The sequence below is a fragment of the Diachasmimorpha longicaudata genome, chromosome 6 (genome assembly GCF_034640455.1).
Source record: "Diachasmimorpha longicaudata isolate KC_UGA_2023 chromosome 6, iyDiaLong2, whole genome shotgun sequence".
In the NCBI taxonomy this organism is placed as follows: Eukaryota; Metazoa; Arthropoda; class Insecta; order Hymenoptera; family Braconidae; genus Diachasmimorpha; species Diachasmimorpha longicaudata.
In genome coordinates this window covers 3,578,868-3,595,758 of record NC_087230.1, presented here as the reverse complement: position 1 = coordinate 3,595,758, position 16,891 = coordinate 3,578,868, and the positions used below count along the sequence as shown (strand labels likewise).

Sequence of the window (16,891 nt, the reverse complement as noted above, 5' to 3'; positions counted from 1 at the left end):
TCGTCGAGAGTCTCGTCCCCCAACGGACAGTCGGCGAACTAACAATTTCAGGGACTTCCGTTTTGGACTGAAGTGAACCTCTTTCCGTGCGTTAACTTAATCATGGCGGTGGGCAAAAATAAGGGGCTGTCGAAAGGTGGCAAAAAGGGAGTTAAAAAGAAGATGTAAGTGAATTAATATTATTACTGACGTAATCAGGGTTTAAAACTGCGATGGAAAATCCTCAATTCGAAAATCTAATATTTGTGATGTTTACGATGAAAGTGGATTACGGCGAAGCCGTCTTGTCCTCCGACAGGTCGACATGCCGTCAGTCGCCAGCATTTTCGTGAAGCCAGAAGTTTTCGGGCTTATTAGATTATTTGGATGATGATTCGTCTGGAGTAGTTTGATTTCTCAATTTTTAGGGGTAATTTCATTGTTGGGGTTGACAAATTATTGATGGAAATTTTGAGGTTATACTCGTATGAAAACATTTGACGGAAATTGCTAAGTCTTTCGGTGGAGTCTAGTTCGATTTTTTCCAGACATAAAAAGGTTTATTTGTAAACGTTCGAGCAAAATTATACAACTTTGGAGGGGATTTTTTGATTCGTTATCTACATTTTTCATATTTCATTTTGTGAATGACGAGGGCCTTACTCCAGCCCACAACTATTCTATTAAGATAAATTTTGTGTGTTTCACTAGTGATCATGAGTCCTAGGGCTCGATTTTAAGGGGAACTTTAATTGTTAAATGTTACCCGTTATCTGAAAAAATTCCATTAAATTTTGCTGAATTATGGGAAAAAGAACAGCAGTCTGGAAATAATTCACTTTTTCATGAAATATTTATTTCAAAAATTAACAAGATCAATTCGTATGGTTTTAATAGTATTATTTACTAGAATTTTAATAGAATGAATTTAACATCAGTTTACAAAGAAAAAAATACGAACGAGTCATTACCTTCTGGCTGGGCTCATTGTAATTAAACAATTATTATTAATTTTCAGTGTTGACCCTTTCACCCGTAAAGACTGGTACGATGTCAAAGCACCGTCAATGTTCACCACCCGACAGGTGGGCAAGACCCTTGTAAACAGGACCCAGGGAACCAGTAAGTGCACTTTTACATTTTCCATTGAATAACGAGGCAACTCCAGCTTCACAGGAACTAGACATATCGTTTCTGTGACGTTTATGGTTGCGAGATAAATTCAATTAGGTACCACAGCGTTACTGTGACTAAAGTAACGACTGAATTCACCGTTGAAACACTAATAATTTTTACCAATTCGTCCGCCATTTTCATGCTTGCCTTTTGATAATTTTTTTCCAATTTACTTCAAAAATTATATTTTATATTATATAATTTATTATATAATTTTTTGATGGACTATTGTTGCGATAAAATAAAACATGAATAGTGAATTTTTTTTATTCATCTATTATTGCTAATTTTCAGAGATTGCCTCTGAGGGTCTCAAGGGACGTGTATTCGAAGTGTCTCTGGCTGATCTCCAGAACGATCACGATGCTGAGAGGTCCTTCCGTAAATTCAGGCTCATTGCTGAGGACGTGCAGAACCGCTCGGTTCTCACCAACTTCCACGGCATGGACCTGACCACTGACAAACTGCGTTCAATGGTCAAGAAGTGGCAGACACTGATCGAGGCTAATGTCGATGTTAAAACCACTGATGGGTATCTCCTCAGGGTATTCTGCATTGGTTTCACCAACAAGGATCAGCTTAGCACGAGGAAAACGTGCTACGCCCAACATTCCCAGGTACATTCATTGTAAAATTATTAATATTGAAGAAATCCCAGTGCAATTCATGTTCGTTGATATTTTTAAATCACAATTTTATGAATATCTAACTGAATTGCACATAATAAGGCCCAATTCTTACCACGCCTTCTCGAATAATCTTAAGAAAAGGTGAAATTATGCGGAGCAACAAAAATAATAACAATATTCTTAAAGTATAAACAAAACATATTTGACAATTAATTCTCTTGTCATGTTCAGTAAACAATATTTCTGATTAACCGAGCGATTAATTCACCAGGTGCGCAACATCAGAAGGAAGATGGTCTCCACTATCACTGATGACATCGCCAAGAGTGACCTGAAGGGTGTTGTCAGCAAACTCCTCCCTGACGCCATCGCTAAGGACATTGAGAAGGCATGCCAGGGTATCTACCCCCTCCATGACGTCTATATCCGCAAGGTCAAGGTACTCAAGAAGCCACGTTTCGAACTGAGCAAACTTCTTGAGTTGCACGGCGATGGAGGTGGCAAGAGTGGTGAGCCTGGTGAAGCTGGCTCCAAGGTAGACAGACCCGAAGGATACGAACCACCAGTACAAGAGTCTGTTTAAGATCATTGACCACTTTTGGAACGAAAAAAAAAATGAAAATAAAAACTACTTGCGTTTGACAAAACAATAAGTTTGTTATTTCAATACCTTACGAACATTTTATTATTTTTCAAAGCTCATGTCGACTTCTTCTTGAATGGGTTATAATTTATTTGTTGACATGTTAATTAATGCCACCTTATGTGGTATTAGTTTTTATTTTTTAATTTCTAATAATTCAAAAGAACGAGCAATTTCGGAAAATAATTACAAAATAAGGGAAATCAATTACTTTGAAAAATGGTATCGTCCAGGTCATTTAGATATTCATTCATTTTATTTTAATTACAATGAGTCGGTAATGATGATAAAAGTTACAGTAATAACAGTAGAAAATAGGAAATGTGCTACATTTTTTTGTAACTTTAAACGTCGACGGCGTTGGCAACGACTGTCCAGCCACCGATCAGAAATGCTCTGAAACTGTCACTCCAGCTGCAGAGCATATAGATCAGAAGGACGAAGAACATAAACTTCGTGAACACGTCCACCCAGTACATCCTGAAAAAAATCATCGAAGTTGGTCATTAGTGGTGTTGCATAACGATTAATCATTCCTTCAGTTCCGGCTGTTGAGGAGTTTTTGCAATGTCTCTCTTGTTATGCAAATGATCTCTTCAGGAAAATTTTCGCAGGTGTATTTGATATTAATTATTCAACTCACTAGTCCATTATTACTATCAATATTAATCACACAAATTTTTCACGCATAGAACCAATTATAAAGCGAATAAAAAAGAAGAAATCGACTACTCACACTCGCATATGCCTTCGTGCAGCTGGTATTGTCTCGGGTGGTTCATTGAGGATATAGATTCGTGCTGCTCGGATGCAAGCCTCGAAGTAGGCATCCAAATCCATATCGTCACCGTTGAGCTGGTAACTCTTGCGCTCTCTTTCATTAAAATTATCTCTAACAACTTCGATGCTGTGATTCTCGAAGTCCCATTGATTGTTGGCGTAGTACTCGAACACCTCGAAACCCTTGTTGATTCTTCGATGTACTCGGCACATGCTAAATGAAAAATCATTGATTAGCATTCCATGAAGAAAACGAAAATCTTTTTCACTGGCGGGATGAAGAATGAATTATTGATAACGGATCGTCCCGATTGACAAAATTAATTAATAAATTATATTCCATCTGTATTGCCCTCCCAACAAATATTGAAATTTCAATGAAATTTTTATAAACTTAAAGTGAAAATTCGAAAATATTTTAAAAACGAGAATTTCTGAATTTTTCCTATAGAAAAAGTCCAAATGAAAATAATTTTCTGGAAAAATGAGATTATGTCGATTTTTCAATTTCCTATTTCTTGCTTTTCCATTTCATTTTTTAAAATTAAAAATAAATAAACCGGAAGGAAGTTGTGAAATTCTTATGGAATGAATGTTCATATAAAATTGAAATCAATAAAATTATCCATAAGATTATTTTTTTTCCTCGAAATTATTTCGGACATAATAAATAAAACGAGAGACTTCAAATAGACTTATCCCGCAATGATGTCAGCAATACCCCCTTTATGACAGCAACTTACATGGGTTTATGGCCAGCTAGAAATATCAGAGTGTCGATGAAATAAGCCGGTATCATGTGGAAAAATAAAACGCATATATTGTGAATAAAGCGTGATTTCTTCATGCTACCACCGGGATACCACACAACACCATTCAGCGGAACCTTTTCCGTTATTTTACGACCGCGCTCAATAATCTCTCTCCAAGAGACTTTGAACTCGTGGCTACTCGTTAAATTGTAGACTCTTCTGTCGTCTTTGGTGTGTATGAAGTTCCATGATACACCTAGTATGGCATTGACTGCTATGTCAACAGGAAGATAGTCAGCGTAACCGCGCTCATCGCAATACATGGTTCTTATTACGCCTTTTCCTGCGCCAATTAGAAGTCCTGTTGGCCCGTTGATATTGTCCGTCCACCCGGGAAGGGGCTCCTTCCACACTGGTATTATGATACTTGGACTGCAATCAAATAATTTCAGTCATCAAGTGGGAAAATCCAGGGCATTTTCCTAAACGCCAGTTCTCGATCAATAAATAGCACGTGACAAGAGATGGCAAAATTTTCCGGAAAATATTTTTTGCGAAATAGATCTCACACTTGTTAAAATTACTGATAGGTTCATCGTTAATTGCCAAATTTGTAATACATTGTAACTTACTGTATCGTTACCTTTACATATCTTGAATATTTATGGATTTGTTGTAGCATAATAAACCTATCGGTTTCAAAGTGCTTAAATAACAAAATATACATATATATTCTTTGCATGCTAGAATGCGAACTGTGATTTTTTTTTTATTTGTGGTTTCCTTTACTTTATAAGATATTCATCACTGACTCGTCCTCAGTCGAATGAATTTTATTAAAAAAGAGATTTTGATTAGTTTCTCTGGAAATTTGTTTCAGTGAAAAATTTCACATAAACAATTTTGTTTGACTAACAAAAAATTGATTACAGTATTTTTGAAGGTACAGTGGGATAAAAATATTAGTGTCGAGTGTTTTTTCTTTCGGTGACCAGGCATTTCTTCATTTTTCATGTCATTTAAAAATAAAAATTTCATCACATAAAATGACATGCAAAAGCCCAATTACCGGAGAATGATGGCTGGAATATCGGCCATGGCCTCCTCTACAAGTCCCTCGGACAATGCTTTCGTGAAAGCATAGGTGTTTGGCAATTTTCCCAGAATTTTATCGGTCATAGCCTCGACAACGTCGTCTTCCATCCATTCCACACATTTTATTATTTTGTGGGGATCCGCTGGTGGTGGATACGGTTTTTCCTGAAGCACCTGTAGGAAAAATAAATATCCATTAACCAGACACTTCGGTAAAGTTTAAGTCTCCTCTCAACCTCTCGATTCATCAAACGAATTTCATTCCGCATAATCTCGAGAGAAATTTGAGTTTTGTGCCCTTTGTGCGATTTTACTGTGTGCGCAGTACTTATTCAGTAAATCCGATTTTTTCGTATTTCTAAAGTAGATAAAAAATTAATCGAATTATCAGTTCAATCTTCCATTTTTTATTACTAAAAATAACGATTAAAAAAATATATTTTTTAAAATTAAAACGATAATTTTACTAACAATTCTCATGATTTATCTTTCTCTTCATTTGCGGTTTTGAAACCTCTCTGCGCCCCCCCCCCCTCCTCGCCCATCACAATTTCTTATTCAACGATGTATTTTGCAATTGTTAAATGTTTACAAAATAGGTCACTGATGGTTATTAATAGTCCCATGTACATACTTTCTCCTCCAAGTGACAATAAGCTGTGCTGATGTGAGCAAATAGCTTCAAGTGTTTCATATCTTTGGCCAATTCGAGCATTTGTTTGGTACCACGTGTGTTCAGCAATACAGCACGTTTCAGGCCCTCGTCAAATCTGTAACAATTATTACATCATTCAGTGGATAAACAATTGGGGCTAGGGGGGTGGGGGTGAGAGGGATCAGCGAGATCGGAGAATCATGCGAAGTCATTATCTTCACGGGAGGTGCAATGATTTTGCGGAAAATATTACGAGCCACATGGGAATAAAATGCAACGTCAGTAGTTATAGGAGAAAGGATCGAGTTCGCTTTGATTTTAATACGTCGAGTCGATAACAAGTGTTTACACTGCATTTTTACTCGATACGGCTTTTCCGGATGGGACCGTATCAAGTTTATTCCGAAATTTTTTATGCAGCGCTCGGATTACAAAATTCTTTGAGATATTTATTTGCAATGTTTTTAGACTTTTCATTGACAGACATTTCATTGAAATTTCATTGACATCTCAGTTTAAAATGTTGTCAAATGAGTTTAATTTGCAATGAAAAAATAAATGGAATATTTAGGAAAATTTGGACAATGGACACCTTGGAGTGTTGATCGGTTTTTAATGAATATCTCGGAATATAAGAGAGACAGCAAAATATTTATTATAACATTTTTTGTGGAGTGAATTAAGAGCTATAATAAATGTTATGACAAATAGTTTGCTATTTCCGTTAGATTCGGAGATATCACTCAAAGAGTTATCCTGGTTTACCCCTTCGGTCCTGAAATCAGGGATTTTTCACTGAACTATTGAATTTCCAAAGTCATTTGGAAAATTAAATATCATGTGGAGACTAAATGAATAATTTCAATAGGATGACAGTCACTGATTTTTATCGAATTACTACATAAAAATTCAAGTTTATTAGGTAGTTTTCCTCTGAACGACATTTCATTTTAAAACTACGAAATTGTTTAGGTAATTTTTTGGGAACTTTCTTCTCAACACAGAGTCATTATTTTTCTCTAATGCCATGTGAAAATCCCAGTCACTTCCAGCTACAAAAAATTAAACGAAATGTTAGTTTATTTAATAATTTATCTCTGAATGACTGACTTCGCTGTGGAATTACCAAACTTTTTGTGTACTTTTTATTGAATTTTTTTCTCTGCGACCACTGACGCATTTCAAAATATCAAAAATTACCTCACAGTAGCAGCTCCATGATAAACAATGCTGATCTTCTCACAGAGTATTTGTCTATCCTCTGGTGACAGTCCCAATCCTGGTAACGCTACATCTCCATTAACGACGCAGACGGTCTTGTGAAGGGCTGGCAAGCCTCGCAAATTCCTGACTTTCTCGAATAGCTGGAACATCAATTTCCCATAAACTTTATACGATGACACCGGTGTTGTAATAAATTAAATAGTTAGATAGTGGGGCTGAGCATGCACTGGGTCCTCAGATTTCGCGATATCTTCATCTTAACCTATAGTCACGAGCCGGAATATTTACGTTAAATGCTGTAATTTTACTACTGAATACTCTCACATTCTCCTGGACGTGCCCTCGATATTTTTCCACGTGAGACCATGTGTGTTAATAATGGGTCCATTGTCTGGAGATTTTATGTACTTTCAACATAACTTGCCCAAATAACGATTCAAATTTTAATAGCAAAGTGGTAAATCGAGATATGTCACGTTTGACTACTGACCAGTTTTTACTTAATATCTTGAAAACTACCGCACGTAGAAAGATTATTATTATAAGCTTTTTTGTGGAGTGAAATAAGTTGTACAACAAATATATTTTTGAATCGTGAATCAATAACGGCAGTCAGTAAAACAGGACAGGTGAGCAATTCCCAAAATTCCCGAGCGACAGCTCAGGTCAGTAGATCAACGAGCTAACCGATATTTTACCGGAAGCTCAAATGAGTCAGTTGGTCTTAACCAGTCTCAGGATGCGGTATGTTTTGTACCCCAAATATCCAGCATTAGAACCACAATCTTCCTCTCCTTAAAACCTCATTGCCGTTAAAAGCAATTTCCTAATCCAACACCATTCGAACTTCCTCCCCAATAAACAACCCTTATTTAGAAGATTTTCCTGCGAAGAGTCCCACGCAAGACCCTTCCTGATCCTCAAACCCACATGTCCACTCTCTACCCCTACTCCGATCCTCTAATAGTTATCACGTGGTCATCCCTCAAATTCTCCCAAGTATATTTTGTAGACCTCACTTTTTGAAGCACCTTTGGACACGACTGGGTGTCTCAATAAATTGTACTCCCAGACAAGCAAATAAAGTTCTTTTATTTTTGTGGATTATTAATAACGAGTACGTTTACTCTGGTATCCAACAGGTAGTGTCGAGTTAATCAATGGAATATCTCTATCTTTAATCTCAGTACATCACTCAGTACATCACCAAGCACATCTCCAAGCACATCTCCAAGTACATCTCCACGTACATCACCGAAACTTAAGTACCTCTCCGTAGCGGATATCTGGATACCTTATCGTGATATCCAATCATTAATAATTTAGAGTTACTATTGGAAATGGGTTATTCGAAAAAATAATTCCAGAAATAATTGTAACTATTTCTCTCCTTTGTTATTTAACTCAAATAATTGTGCTTGGAAGACACAGCCGTTCAGTACCGATTCCTTAGAGGAATTAACTAGATTTACAAAGGAAACAACACCCTGGACCTTTCAGTCACATGCTCTCCAAGAGTCCTATTCATTCCACTTTGTCTACATACTTAAAATCAAACCTAAACACCATACCTCACCCTTCTCAGAATTCCAACCCATAAAGACTCAAGGCTCATCCCTCACCTGAATTAGCCAATCACCCACCTTGGGCCTTACTCCCTCCAGTACTCCTACCCCATCTATCTACCCTCAGAGGACTCTAACCCCAAGCCCTCTGCTCTCTAGTTTAATGAGAATAATTCGAACCCTCTAAGAAGCAAGATCTGTAACTAAGAAGAGATCCAAAGAGTATTTTCCAAGTATTATATTTAGCTCTCATAATAAAGATTTCGTGTAAGTTGAAGTTTGACTTTTATCTTCAATCCAGAATCCAACAGAAGAGAATAAGATTGATTTTTGTTTTCTATTTATTTCATGAAAAATCCAACAGTTACTCAGTAATGAAGTAATTTCAATTATAATTATGTGACTTTGATGGCACGTGGCTTCCAATAAACGTTTAAAATAAATTAAACTCAACCAGTGTAAAGTGTCATTAAATATTGCCTACCATCTAGTCCTATTCTATCCTTCTCTGATTTTTCCACCCCACATCCACCCTAAACTTAGTCAATCCTTAAACAATATAGCTATGAAAATTCCACTATCTCCTTTAGATTTGAAGATGCTCCTCAAAAACTCGTGAGAGGTAAATCAGTTTACCTCGGTTTATCATACGGTTTCTGAGTTTATTAAGCACATTATTCAATTATTAATTTATAGAAAGGCAGTTATGGCAGAATTGTTCATTGAAAACTGAAAAATCCGACGAATTCAATATTAAATATTCAAGTTTTTACTGAAAAACCGAACGTTTATTATTAATAGTGTTGGGAAATTGGAACACAGTGCTTCTGTTTATCTTCAAAAATCACTCGACAAGGTTTATGACGTGTTTCGAAGAGTCCCCAGAAAAGGACTAATTTATGATCTGTTGTGCCCCGAACTTGAGAGCGTTGCAATCCTTACCACATGCGGAATTCAAAGGAGGCTGTCCTCTGGAGTCATAAACTTTCTCTTATTTTTTCCCTTAGTAAAAGTTTTTTAAATAGTAAGAATTTAGTCTCTGGACAACTGTCCTCCAGGTCAGTCGTGTCTTCCTCATGCCAATAATAAAGAGTTCAAATTAAAATAATTCATTCTGTTGCTACATTTATTTATTTACTTTTACCCATATCCCAATAAATAGTTCAAAGTTACGATAATATCTAAATGAAAATAAATAAATAAATTGAGTTCACACGGTCTCATTCTTGTAACGAATAAATAAAAAAATGTAATAAATAATTTTGGGCCCTGTGGTCTCATTATTTTATAATGAATTTTATAGCACACACCCTGAGCTGTGATTGTCCAGAAATAATTAGGAAAAGAATCATCAATGAGTAAACCCGGAAATGGGAAACATTACGAGATAGCGTAGCTGCAGTAGTTACGGTCCTCACAGCCACAGCCATAAAAATTCATCAAGCGCGGTCCCCTCAGCCCCTCCATTCCACTGATTAATCGCCGAAATCTTCAAACACTCAATTCGTAATTCACGAGGAAATGATGTCTCAGGGAAAGTTCGAGTGTGTAATTATACTGATTGTGAATATCAACCGGATATTTTGCAATGCACGCGTGTGCGTTTTAATGTGTTTCTAGTTCGCTCAATTAAAATTTAAATGAATTCGTAATGGGGAGCAGAGGAATGGGAGTCTCGCATTACATTCGTAATTGAATTGCTCGGAAATTGCCGAAGGGTGTTAGGGTAAAATGCAGAGAACGACACTCTGAAGCGGGGAAAACCCTTGACGAGGAGATCCCGCAATACCCAAGTTGTCCAGAACTAAAAGGAAGCTGTTGGATTTTTCATAAAATAAATAGAGAACAAAAGTCAATCTTATTCTCTTCTGAGACATTTTTATGGGTTTGAATTCTGAGAGGTGTGAGGTATAACATTTAGGCTTGTTTATAAGTATGAAGACATAGTGGGATGAATAGGACTCTTGGGGAGCATGTGGCTAAACGTTCCAGGGTGTTGTTTCCTTTGTAAATCTAGTTAGTTCCTCTAAGGAATCGGTACAGACCGAATGTGTCTTCCGAGCACAATTATTTGAGTTAAATAATAAAGGAGAGAAATACTTCCAATTATTTCTGGAATTATTTTTTCTAATAACCCATTTCCAATAGTAACTCTAAATTATTAATGATTGGATATCACGATAAGGTATCCAGATATCCGCTACGGAGAGGTACTTAAGTTTCGGTGATGCACTTGGAGATGTACTGAGTGATGTACGTGGAGATGTACTTGGTGATGTACTGAGTGATGTACTATGATTAAAGATAGAGATTTCCCATTGATTAACTCAACACTACCTGTTGGATACCAGAGTAAACGTACTCGTTTTTAATAATCCACAAAAATGAAAGAACTTTTTTGCGTGTCTGGGAGTACAATTTGTTGAGACAACCAGTCGTGTCCAAAGGTGATCGAAAAGTGAGGTCTACAAAATATACTTGGGAGAGTTTGAGGGATGACCATGTGATAACTATTAGAGGATCGGAGTAGGGGTAGAGAGTGGACATGTAGAAAATTTAAATTGTAACGAGAATTCACCAGAATTCAACTGGATTTCCAATCGAATTTCTTCACAGCAATTGCCTAGCCAATTGTTTAAATTTTTTCTATTGATTTTCTCGCGTGGACATCCATGGAATGTAGAATTGCCAGGAAATTCTCAGTAACAAAAGTCGATTAACGACGAGGGCTTAACGAGAAATTGATGGCTGCAACCTCTGACTGGCATTAGAGCCGATGACGCCAGGAGAAAAAAAATCCTTGATCTCATGGAAGGTTGCGGTTCTGTATAATTTGTAACGTCAGTTGGCAAATACTGGGGTCGGAATAATTCCGGGAAAGTCCCCAACAATTCCTTATTCATATCCCAACACAATAAAAAATGTCGACAACGCATTTTTTCAGTTGCCACTCAGCCAAGATTTATTCACTTATTCTATCCCATTTTATTTTTTTTTTTTTTATCCCATTGCCCATATGTGTACCCTCTCAGTTTTCCACCCTTCGTCTCCCTTCCTTCTAGCCCATTTCCGTACATAAATCCTCACATAGAATTACAATTGTTTACCCACGTAAAATTTCATTTCTACACTACTCTAAATGTTAATTCAACATTGGCAAAAGTTTAACTACTTTTTCCCGATCTCTATGGAACTTTTTCAGACTCCGAAATAACCAATGACGCATCCTGATGGCGTCATGTGATCAGATTTCGCTGAGTCACAGCTAAACCCGAGCAAAATCTCATCAAATTTGAATTAAAAAATTATTTCCATCAATTGCCTACTCTCTTTTCCAAAAATGCACCCTCCCAAAACCAAAACAAAATAAACAACAATATTAAATAAACAACTTTTCTCCATTAGACCCCTAAAACAAAATTGCATAATTCCCAATAGAATTTCCGAAACAAAATTTCCCAACGCAATCTCCTGGACCTCAAATATTTCGTAGTAGTTCGATCAAATTTCCTCACATGTTAATCTCGCAATATTCAAGAACATTCTTCATTACAAAAAATAATAGCCTCTTAAACCTCCATTGCCTCCATCACATTAAACAATATCCGTCGAAACCAGCTCTAACAAAAACACTTTGAATTATCAATGCAAATAAAAAAAAAAAATCTCGGAAATTTTTTTCTGCCCATCGTCTCTAACAATACCTTCCCCCCTCCCCCTCTCTCCCCCAAGCGCGTAATTATGCCTTCGCGGCAAGTGAATTCGGTAAAAAATGAATGGACCAAGCACCAGCCGACGGTTCCGAGCTGTTGGCCTTGTCGCCTGCGCACGTACGATATTACAAGTTTGGCCGGGTAATTCCCCCCCACAAGTACCTGAGAATACCTTGGCCAGTGAGATAGTTATTGCGTTGAAATCATCAGGAGAGATGTGACATAACGGACCAGCCGACACCGGTTACTTTCACCAGACGGATAATACCCATAAGCTTTGCTTGTTACCCTCACGGAGGCCTTGACTCTGTTTTCTCGCAAGTGCGAGACACCATACAACCGAGACACATCACGATTTTTCAAATTGTCATGATGAATTTTTTTTTATGACATGTCAATGGCGAATGCTCATAAAAAATCACTAATTTGGTTTAACGTCGTAATTGCTGGTGGTTGGCTTCAATGATGGAACAATGGAATAGTAAATAGTCTTGGGTTTGATGTTGTTTGAGGGGAAGTCGGTTGAGAAGTTATGAGACATGTGGGAGAAAAAATGATGAAGAATGGAGGAGGATGTTTTGTTGGAGAGACGAGAGAAACGAGATGAGACAGGAGAGTGTCTCGTGAGGGAAATACACGGGAGAGGTGATATGAGAATTTTCGAGAGAATGAGAAAAATGTGACGAGACGAGACAAGACAGTGTCTCATAAGGGAAATGTACGAGTGCGATGATATGAGAATTGTCGAGAGAATGAGAGAAACGAGACGAGACAAGATAGTGTCTCGTAAAGGAAATGTACGGTGAGATGATATGAGAATTATTGAGAGAATGAGGGAAACGAGACGAGAAATGTAATATTGTGAGACAAGACAGTGTCTCGTGAAGAAAATGAGGAAACTCGAATAGTTGGAGAATCAATGGCAACACGAGAAATGAGATGAGAACGAGAGAAATTGGACAAGAGACAAAAGGAGATGAGGTAAGAGACATAACGAGACGAGGTAAGAGACATGACGAGACGAGGTAGGAGACATAACGAGACGAGGCAGGAGCCGTATCGAGACGAGTTAAGAGACATAACGAGACAAGATAAGAGACATAACGAAACGAGGCGAAAGACGTAACGAAAGTAGACGGGATAAGAGACATAATAAGACGAAATAAGAGATATTAAGAGACAAGAGGAGAGACCATCTGACTGAGCTGGAATAAATTTCGTGATAGATGTATATTTATTTCATTTAAGACAACAAAAATAAGCGAATTGAGAGACGACACAAAAAATTGTTATTCCTGTCTCGTTAATGGAAAATTTTTGCAGCTCATCTGTGCCTTGTTAACCCCAGCGGAAAATATCAAAGAAAATATTTTGCCTGACTAAAAGAAAACGAATACATTCCACAAAAATTTGCAATAAAGAAAAAAAAATCTATACGATTTATGCTAATTAGCTTTTCATCGTATTTCGTGGAACAAAATTACAGTTTATCTATTCCAATTTGTCTCAATATTTAGTTGAAAACTAACAAATTTTTTGTGATTTGGAAAAATTAAATTACATGCAACAATAAAAGTCAGGAATAATTCAACTACTTGAGACCCTAAACCCACCCCTCGCACCCCCTTGAGACCCTTTTCTCGCATGATTTTTAATTTAAAAAATGCGTCGCAGAGCTGCGCAATTTTCAGGAAGAATAATATGATAGGAATGTCTAGAATGTCCTATCGAATTCACTGGACTATTTCCATCAAGAAGACGCAGGATTTTTCGTGAATCCTTTTATCCCGATGACATGCATTTTTTTAATGCGGAGCAACCACTTGCACATTAACCGCGCTTTCACTCGCGCCGTATATTTTTGTGCAATGCTTGAATGATGTCCCCTGATGTAATAATTTACTTCATCGGTCCTCACTTACCGGCGAATTGAAAATCTCCTCGAGACGATTTTTCGGATCTTTTCCCTTCTTCGGTCTCACGAGAATGTGTATTTTACCAACATTGGGTATGCAGCGTAAAAATTTTTCCACTATCACTTTACCAAGAAAGCCAGTCCCACCAGTGATAAGAATCTCTGTATTCTCATACATATCAGCTATTCTATCTGGTAAATTTTCCATATTCGGTTCTGTCATGTTTACCAGACCCCCAATGCCTCTGTAAAAATAATAAAAAAAAATTTATTAGTGAATAAAGGTCGAACACTGCGTGTTTTCATGAGAGAAGAGTCAAGGCAAAGTGCATTAGAAACGTGTGATTTATACGACTCTGTTATTCGTGAGACGTTGAGTGTTCATGTGTGCAGACATTTGGTAATTCCCTTTCATTCGGTTTGAAATTCAATTCAATTATGTTTATACCGGAATTTTTATTAATTTTTTACAAGTACTGGCACTCCAATTTCTTAATATTTAATCATCAACACCTTTCACTATCTCCGATTCGACCATTTGATTCTGTCAAATTCTGCCATCATTCTACTTTTTATTCTTATTTTCTTAAATAATTTTTTGTATCACGAGAAGGTCATAAGAATCGATAGAACTGTGTAGTTTTTACAAATTATTATATCGTGGTCCAAGTATTTAATTATTTTTTTTTGGAAAAAAAATGTGCCAAAATTTCGGGGGAAAAATAGAAATATATAGAAATGGAAATTTTCTGATTTTGTTAGAAATCGCATCGAAAAAGCGGATGCAATTTGTTATTAAATTCGTTAGAATATTTTTATTGATTTTTTGAATGCCAAAGCTTTTAAATATTTTCCTTCAATAAATAAAAACACTCTAATGCCTTCGTCTTCAACCATCGAAACCTTTCACTATCTTCGATTCAGTTGTTAGATTCTATCAAATTCCCAGAAATCATTCTATTGTTTATTCCCTTTTTTCATAAACAATTTTGTTGTATCACGGGAAGGTCACAAGAATCGATAGACTTACATAATTATTGCAACTTATTCTATCATAATTCAAATTCTCCAAATTTCAAATTATTCTTTTTTAGAAAAAAAAAAACGCGCGAAAAACGAGGGAAAAATGAAAATAGAAACGGTAATCTACTGATTTTCTTAGAAATCCATCATAAGAGCAGATAAAATTCCCTATTGAATTCGTTAGAATGTTTCTATAACTTTTTGAATACCAAAGTTATAAAATATTTTTCTTCAATCAATTAAGACACTCGAATGTCTTTATATTTAATCATCAAAACCTTTCACTATCTCCGGTTCAGTTGTTAGATTCTATCGAATTCCCAGAAATCATTCAATTTTTTTCTCCCCTTTCACAGACAATTTTTTCTATTACTGCATCTGTCTGCACTCCACGTGTATTTATCGCGCCTCAGGTAGAACTGGTTTAGTATTACGATATTTGATGTGTACATTTCTTCGGGGTGACTAGAGCGGTCAGTGTGATTTTTCCATTAGACCGGAGAATGCGCATTAAAACGATTGATGAAACAATGGAAAGTGGCCAATCTAAATATTCACTGCGATCGCCGCGATTGATCGGGTAATCAGGTCTCTATTTCCGGGCGCATAGAATTTTGCAAAATTAATTAACAAATTAATTTAATTAAATCTCATCTCATCTCACTGTCCGTCACTGTTCACCGTCGGCCGTACGGCAAAAATTCAAGTAAAATATTTTCATAAAAATAAACATTTCTGCGATGAAGGAAAAAACCCACGTGAACAATTGGTGTATTTTCTGCACAGGTGCCTGCACCGCACGAAGTCTCAAAACTGACTACTCCTTTTAACGATACCGGCGACTAACCCGCACTCAACCGACGGAATAAAACTGAGTGAGCAAATTCTTTTTTTCACTCCCGAATGCTGGACTCGTGGGGCACCCCACACACTTTTATGATTGCGACTTATTTTTCGTGTATTGGTGGCGTTGTTGTCGTTGATTTTACGCAGAGACCGTGCAATATTTTTCCCTCACCACTTGGAGACCTGATTCGAGTTTGAGATATGTGCGCCATTAGGGGGAGAACCTGTGGTCCAAACATTCGGGGAGGTGGCGGAAGAGGGGGGAGGAGGATTCAGTCTGGCTCATGGAATTCCATTACTACTTGTTTTCATTTTCTTAAATCATTTCATTTTTTTTTTAATTTTTGTATTTGATTTTGTCTTTATTCTGAATTTTTGCTACTTTAAAATTTGTATTCTCTACTTATCATTGATTTGTTTAATTAGCTTAATTGAATTTTCATTTGTGCATTTTAATGGTTGAAAATTTTTATTTTATTTTATTTCTGTTTTCTCCTTTTCGTTCTTCCCCCTATTTTTGTTGAATAATAATATTTGAAATGGAATTCTAAATTATTCTGAGGAATTTTACATTTTTGAGAAGAAATGTGAAGTTTTTTATATGAATTGAAAGTTTTATATGATTGATAATAAAAACAGAAAGTTAAATTGGCACAATTACAATGCTTCATTAAAACGCAAAAAAAAATAGGTAAACAAATGGAATTGTTTTAATTACATTGATTAATTCTCTGTTTAATAGTCCCCATTTACCCAATATTTCCTCCATTGCGCCACCAAGTTCCCAAGAATTCATTATCGTACGAATGAAAAGAGCCACTTCATGAAAGCAATAATATTCGTTTGGTTCGATTGGACCGATGAATTTTGTAAAATGGTGATTTATCTGTCTCTCT

The 16,891-nt window shown here is 36.4% G+C and overlaps 2 protein-coding genes across 2 annotated transcripts; one reads left to right on the top strand and one right to left on the bottom strand.

Moving 5' to 3' along the window:
• Positions 1 to 6: 6 nt before the first annotated feature.
• On the top strand, positions 7 to 2,437 carry LOC135163481 (small ribosomal subunit protein eS1). The gene is made up of 4 exons (XM_064122938.1): positions 7 to 164; positions 998 to 1,101; positions 1,450 to 1,772; positions 2,056 to 2,437. The coding sequence occupies exons 1-4, from the start codon at positions 103 to 105 to the stop codon at positions 2,365 to 2,367; spliced, it is 801 nt and encodes a 266-aa protein (XP_063979008.1). The 5' UTR covers positions 7 to 102; the 3' UTR covers positions 2,368 to 2,437.
• Positions 2,438 to 2,664: 227 nt separating this feature from the next.
• LOC135163471 (putative fatty acyl-CoA reductase CG5065) lies at positions 2,665 to 16,063 on the bottom strand. The gene is made up of 8 exons (XM_064122920.1): positions 15,908 to 16,063; positions 14,134 to 14,371; positions 6,910 to 7,073; positions 5,689 to 5,824; positions 5,029 to 5,228; positions 3,951 to 4,391; positions 3,164 to 3,421; positions 2,665 to 2,907 (listed from the first exon to the last, which is right to left on the bottom strand). The coding sequence occupies exons 2-8, from the start codon at positions 14,347 to 14,349 to the stop codon at positions 2,772 to 2,774; spliced, it is 1,551 nt and encodes a 516-aa protein (XP_063978990.1). The 5' UTR covers positions 14,350 to 14,371; positions 15,908 to 16,063; the 3' UTR covers positions 2,665 to 2,771.
• Positions 16,064 to 16,891: the final 828 nt, after the last annotated feature.

What these genes read in the sequence shown, in the direction of transcription:
- LOC135163481 (XM_064122938.1), top strand. Translation starts at nt 103, where the DNA reads ATGGCGGTGGGCAAAAATAAGGGGCTGTCGAAAGGTGGCAAAAAGGGA. An exon ending in AAGGGAGTTAAAAAGAAGAT is followed by an intron (nt 165 to 997) that starts GTAAGTGAATTA and finishes ATTAATTTTCAG; the next exon opens with TGTTGACCCTTTCACCCGTA. An exon ending in AAACAGGACCCAGGGAACCA is followed by an intron (nt 1,102 to 1,449) that starts GTAAGTGCACTT and finishes GCTAATTTTCAG; the next exon opens with AGATTGCCTCTGAGGGTCTC.
- LOC135163471 (XM_064122920.1), bottom strand. Translation starts at nt 14,349, where the DNA reads ATGACAGAACCGAATATGGAAAATTTACCAGATAGAATAGCTGATATG. An exon ending in CATGGAGCTGCTACTGTGAG is followed by an intron (nt 5,825 to 6,909) that starts GTAATTTTTGAT and finishes TAATTGTTACAG; the next exon opens with ATTTGACGAGGGCCTGAAAC. An exon ending in ATTGTCACTTGGAGGAGAAA is followed by an intron (nt 5,229 to 5,688) that starts GTATGTACATGG and finishes TTTTTCCTACAG; the next exon opens with GTGCTTCAGGAAAAACCGTA.